Here is a 6,066-nt window from a genome sequence, read left to right as displayed (position 1 = left end):
TGTTAATCCTCACTGTAGAGTGTTGATCGCTTTATTTTCTGTTGACGCCTTTTTCTTCAAATCTGCTGTCCAGTCTTCAGGATCCAGTATATTCCCGTAGTTGTCTGCTGGAATTTTATAGGGTCTCGTAACGCTCATCCATTGGTCGAAGTCTGTTTTGAGGTAAACCTCCATGCGCTTCTTCCAGTACGGAAAATCATCCCCGTTGAAGAGTGGAGGTCATACTGTGCTGAATCCTTCTGTCTGAGACATTTTAGTCCTGCGCACAGAAAAAAGAAAAGGAAAAAAAATCCCAAGACTTGGTCTTGGATTAATAGTGCGGAAGAAAATAATAGAAGTATCTAAATTGGTGTTGCACCAATTTAGATTTAATTGCAACGTAAAACTGAAAACCGAAAGAAAAAAAAATTAATTTTTCACCCCCTGTCTGATTGGTGGTTGCACCAAATCAGAGCAGTACCGGCTCTGATACCACTTGTAGGACCGTGATCGTTTGATAGAGGGGGGGTGAATATCGATTCGAAAACTCGAGTGTAAAAGTACGTAGCGGAAAAGTAAATGAACACAATTGATTTTACTTCGTTCGGAGCCTGTGACGACTCCTACTCGAAGGCCCGTGGTCCTTGACCACTTTCGTTGGGCAATCACTAGCAATTCGAATATGATTACAGAAAAGAGTACAAGAAATGCTAATGAAACAAAACACAAAGCTATACCGACAGAAAGAAAAACTTAAAGAGCAAGGGTGCGTTGTCGGAGCTTTGTCAGCGTCGCTGGAGCACATAGCAGCAAAGCAATCTGGGAATTCTGAGATGATTGTTGAAGCTCCACCCCTGGGGCTTCTTTTATATGCTGCTCCGGGCGCCTGGATCCCTTCCGGGCGCCCTGGTGCGACGTGGCAAGTCCAGTCAGGATGCTCCACGTGGCGAGGTGACGTAGAGGATAAAAGTTGCCTCCGGGCACCCGGACCTCCGGGCGCCCGGACCACCTTTTTCCAGAGATTCCTTCTCCTGCAAAACAAGGTTAGTCCGAGGCAAAATATATCCTGCAACACAGATTGTTAGCACAATTTATAAGGTAAGAATTAACAGAAAAAGTATGACTTAGATTCCGTCTTTCCGAGACCGGAATCTAGTCACGATCTCGACTTAGATATCCGAAATGGATCTAAGCCGGATCGACGCCTAATGTTCCCTTCCAGGGAACGCGTCCTCGCAATCACTCCCCTCCAGTGACTTACCTTACTTACCTGCCAGACGTCCGGTCAGCCCTTCGACCCGTCTGGACTTCTCGCCAGCTATCCGGTCAGCCCGTCGACCTAACTGGACTTCTTGCCAAGCGTCCGGTCAGCCCGTCGACCCGCTTGGACTTCTCGCCAGCTATCCGGTCAGCCCGTCGACCTAGCTGGACTTCATGTCAGACATCCGGTCAACCCGTCGACCTATCTGGACTTCTCCTGCACACTCGATCAAAGTGTCAGACAATAACAAAACTAACTTAACCTATTTGTCATTCATCAAAACCTAGGTTAGACCGTTAGTGCTACCCGCACCAACACCTTGCCTTCTCCAGCTCCTTGATTCCTTGTGCCCTCTGCTTCCTGTCTCATCCTCTTGTTCCCGGCTTTCACTTAAGTCTTTCCTATGGTCTTTCCCAACATCATTTATCCTCCTGGAGTTTCTACTTTTGATGGTATGGATCTGGATGATCTTCACTTCACCTATGAAATCTCCAGAAACATGCATATCATCATTCCTAATACATTGCACTAGGCCTCTGCCCCTCCAACAGGCTATGTCACCTTCTATAAGGAACAATTCGTGGCAAGTCTTTGTTTCCCCATTCACCCCCACTTCTCTGATGTAAGCCGTTATTTTCGAATTTATTTGGGCCAGCTGACTCCCAATTCCATAAGGATTCTGTACGGCTTCGTGATTCTGTGCGAAGTTTGTGAACTTTCCTGGTCTGCCCACCTATTTCACTATTTCTACACTCCTCGCCAGCATAGTGAGGGTCTATTTCACTTCCAGGCCCGCACCCGGACAACCTTTTTCTGTCCCATCCCCTCATCGGAACCTACTTGGAAAGATAAATATCTTTTCATTAAGTTTCCTTCTGTCGTGGAGTGGCCTACCCGATGGCAACGAATTCTCCTGGTGATCCCCTATGTGGGGGACTTTAGTAATGACCCCTCTCTTCACAAACGCTCTAGATCAACTGAGGTGCTGGCGATTGGATTTGATGAGATTACTATCAGAGGACGTGCTGTCCTTCTTCAGGCTGAGTCATATCTCTTCTTCTGAACTGCCCCGCTCTCTAGGTGAGTATTGCCTGCCCTTGACTTGCTTCACTGTCAGTGTGGTGACTTACAAGTCTGGCTTCCCTGTTCAGCCAACACCCTTCTTCGCGCATCCGACGTCCAACCTCTCCCCCTTATCGAACAAGAAATAATGCGTCGGAGCAGGATTATACTGGATAGGAGACTACTTCCCCATTCTGCACTTGCTCGACTAGGAACGACTACCACGACCATTCCTCAATCAATCCCTCAAACAATGCCAGGACCTTCTGTCAGACTGACCCCGACCTCCTTCAGGGTCAGGGGGCATACCCCCGGCTAGTCCTTCCTTCCGAGCGGCATCCCGGGTGTCCTGGCAGGCATGTCTTGCTGTCGACCCTGCCAGAACCGCTGCGTCTCCATCGGCCCGACTACCCCGACCTATCTCTGAAGAGTCAGACTCGGATGACCCGCCTTTGGCTCACAGACCTCGCCGAAGGTATGTTGACCCCGACTTGAGCGCTTCCAGTCCGTCCAATAAATCAGTCCCTCCAGCCCAGCATGTTCCAGATCCCCCTATGCCCGATAACAGTCCTGCTACCGCTGTGGACCTTCCTTCCGTGCGTGTAATGGAGCAGACTCCACCTTCTTCGCAACCCGCTTCTTCCTCTGTACCCGCGGATGCTCCTTCAAAAGTGTCAGGTGACATGACAGTCCCTCAGCTACTCCCCTTCCTGCTGAATCAACACCGGGGGCATCTCACACAGCTTCTGCTAATCCTCCTGAACCAACGACATCATCTACACAGCCGTCGGGCCCTTCCTATCGCCATTATTACTCTTCCAAGCCTTCTGAGTCAGGGCTAATGCACCAGCAGGATGTGGACGCTCCCACTAGCTGCCTTTTCCTAAGAGGTCAGATGGCTACCTACTGGGATGAAAGCATTCAGCAGATGGAGGATCTATCTGTACCCGATCGGATGGAGAGATTCTCGGAGTTGTATGTCTAGGTGCGTTTTACCTATTAATGCGACAAAACCTCTTTCATTCCTCTTAAATGCTTTACTTTTTTGGCTCAGACTCATGCTGAATCTCTAGTGATAAATAAAACGCTTCATCTTAATTATCACCGTAATAAGGTATTATCGAATATGGTAGCTGAGCTGGAATTACAACTGAATGACCCCGTTGCAGTCGGCCGCGCCCAAAGAGCTGAAATAGAGGCCTTGAAGAGGGCCAACACTCAACATTGCCAAGCTCTGTGGGTGACCAACCAGGAGCCCAAGCCCTTCGCGAAGAAATAAGTCAGGATGAGGGTCTCCATAAGCATACTACAGATCAGCTGACCCAAGAGCTGAAATCTAAAGAGGCCCTTCTACAGGAGCAGAGCCAGACTATGGAAGCTCAGGACGCCGAACTGCTTGCCCTGAAAGCTGAGCTGTCACAGGCCCGTACTGGCCTTTCCGGAGTTACCTTAGCTCTGGAAATATATAAAGCAGGGGAAGATGAGCACTGCAAGTAGAGCTGAGAGGCCTACCTTCATTCTCGAGAGTTTGGCGTTCAGGTCGGAGACTGCTTCGTAATCTCTGTATCTTTTGGTGCGGCAGGAGCTCTGCGGCAACTATATGAGCAGAGATATCTCAAATCCGCTCCTCCCGCAAACTTTTTGGATCATCATCGCATCTTGGACGAAATGCCCGACGAAGTTTTTCTACCTTTAAGTGATTTGCTTATGTACACTATGTAAACTAATTATTTTATGTTGAATGCTATCTTTCCCTTTGCATTTTGTCTCCCTTCTTGTTATCTGCTATTCAAATGAGCTTGATGATTTACAAAAAGAACGTAACCATCTCGACCAGTAGACTATTTTATTAGCGGATCAGGCGACTATTCCTGACCCGCTCTGTCTCACATACTACACTTAGGTGCGGTAAGGCCGCAGATAATTAGCGCTCCAAGGCCGGTCTAGATTCCTACCCTGGTCGTCTTGGAGGTAGTACGCACCCGATGCCAACTTTTTACTAACCTTGTAAGGTCCATCCCATTGGGGTGCTAACTTGGCTACGTCTCCCATGGGTTTTACTCATTTCCAGACCAGGTCCCCTTCTCCAAAGAAGCGAGGAACCACCTTCTTATCATAATTTTACCTCATCCTCTGTCGATAGGTCATTTGTCGAGCTGTCGTTTGCTCGCGAGTCTCGGTAATGAAGTCTAGCTCTGCTAGCCGTCACTCGGCATTCTCCTCATCTTATAACATCCTCCTAGTTGAAGGCACCCCAACCTCCACAGATACCACTGCCTCACTACCGTAGACCAGGTGAAACAGAGTAAGACCTGTGCTTTCTCGGGGTGTCGTCCGGTACGTCCAAAGAATACTTTGCAGCTCTTCTACCTAGTCTCCTCCCACATGGTCTAGCTTAATCTTCAGTCCTCATACAATTTCTCGGTTGATAACCTCGGTCTGTCCGTTGCTTTGTGGATATGCTATAGATGTGAACGCTTGAGTAATGTCGAACCCTTGACACCAGGCCTGGATCTTTCGACCTTGAAACTGCCTTCCACTATCTGATACCAGCTTATGAGGTATGCCGAATCTGCACAGAATATTCCTCCATAAAAATTGAATAACCGCGCTTTCAGTGATCCTGGCCAGAGCTTCAATTTCCACCCACTTGGAAAAGTAGTCAACGGCCACCAATAAGAATCGCCTTTGACCGGATGCCATAAGGAAGGCTCCGACAATGTCCATACCCCATTGATCGAAGGGGCAGGAAACTATAGATGTCTTTAACACTGAGGTAGGCATATGCATCAGATTTTGATGTTTCTAGAAGGACATGCAAGTGTTCACCAGCTACTGAGCATCCCTCTGTAAAGTGGGACAAAAATATCCCACCAATAGCACCTTACGAGCTAGTGTTCGACCTCCGGCATGGCTGCCACAACATTCCAAATACATTTCTCTCAAGACCTGATCCGCCTCCTCCGTGCTTATGCACTTAAGTAAAGGCCTGGAAAACGCCTGCTTATACAATTGATCTCCTATCAAGGTGTAAGCATGAGCCTTTTTCCTGACCAGTCGTGCTTGCTCCAAGTCTGTTGGCAGAGTACCTTGCTGAAGATAGCTAATCACCGGTGCCCTCCACTTAATAATCTCGTCCTGGTTATTCTGCAGATCTATCTGGGTTATGAGAAAGGTCTGCGCTATTGACCTATCCAATACCCATGTGGTCAAAGAACTAGCCATTTTAGCCAATTCATCAGCTCGGCCATTTTCTGCTCTAGGAATCTTGTTGACCGTGACCTCCTTGAATTCTTCTTTCATCTTCTCATAAGCCTCCCGATACACTTACAGCTTGTCGCAGTTGATCTCAAAGTTACCAGTTACTTGCTGAGTTACTAGTTGGGAGTTTGAATAAATGATCACTCGAGCAGTTCCCACATGTCGGGCTGCCTGCAGTCTTGCCAATAAAGCCTCATACTCCGCCTCATTATTGGTAACTCTGAAGTTTAATCGTATAGCTAGCTGCAAGCTAAGATGTCTTCTTGAGGGGATATCAGAAGAACTCCGACGCCACTCCCTTGATGTGTAGTTGATCCATCCACACACACCTTCAAAGTTTCTTTTGAATCCTCTTGATGGATCTCGGTCAAGAAATCAGCCAAGGCCTGTGCTTTGATAGCCATGTGAGGTTGATAGGTGATATTATACTCTCCCAATTCGGTCGTCCATTTGATAATTCGACTGACAACTTCAACGTTGGTAAGAGCTTTACCCATGGTGTT

At 47.8% G+C, this 6,066-nt stretch overlaps 1 protein-coding gene across 1 annotated transcript; it reads right to left on the bottom strand.

Annotated features, from left to right (window-relative positions):
• Nucleotides 1–3,751: 3,751 nt before the first annotated feature.
• On the bottom strand, nt 3,752–5,605 carry LOC122014155. Its single transcript, XM_042570334.1, has 4 exons — nt 5,206–5,605; nt 5,032–5,149; nt 4,718–4,874; nt 3,752–3,898 (listed from the first exon to the last, which is right to left on the bottom strand). Exons 1-4 carry the CDS (start codon nt 5,603–5,605, stop codon nt 3,752–3,754), a joined length of 822 nt encoding a protein of 273 aa, XP_042426268.1.
• Nucleotides 5,606–6,066: the final 461 nt, after the last annotated feature.

The sequence above is a fragment of the Zingiber officinale genome, chromosome 8B (genome assembly GCF_018446385.1).
Source record: "Zingiber officinale cultivar Zhangliang chromosome 8B, Zo_v1.1, whole genome shotgun sequence".
Classification (NCBI taxonomy): Eukaryota; Viridiplantae; Streptophyta; class Magnoliopsida; order Zingiberales; family Zingiberaceae; genus Zingiber; species Zingiber officinale.
Note: the sequence above shows the minus strand (reverse complement) of the source record. Positions and strands in the feature narration are given on the sequence as shown.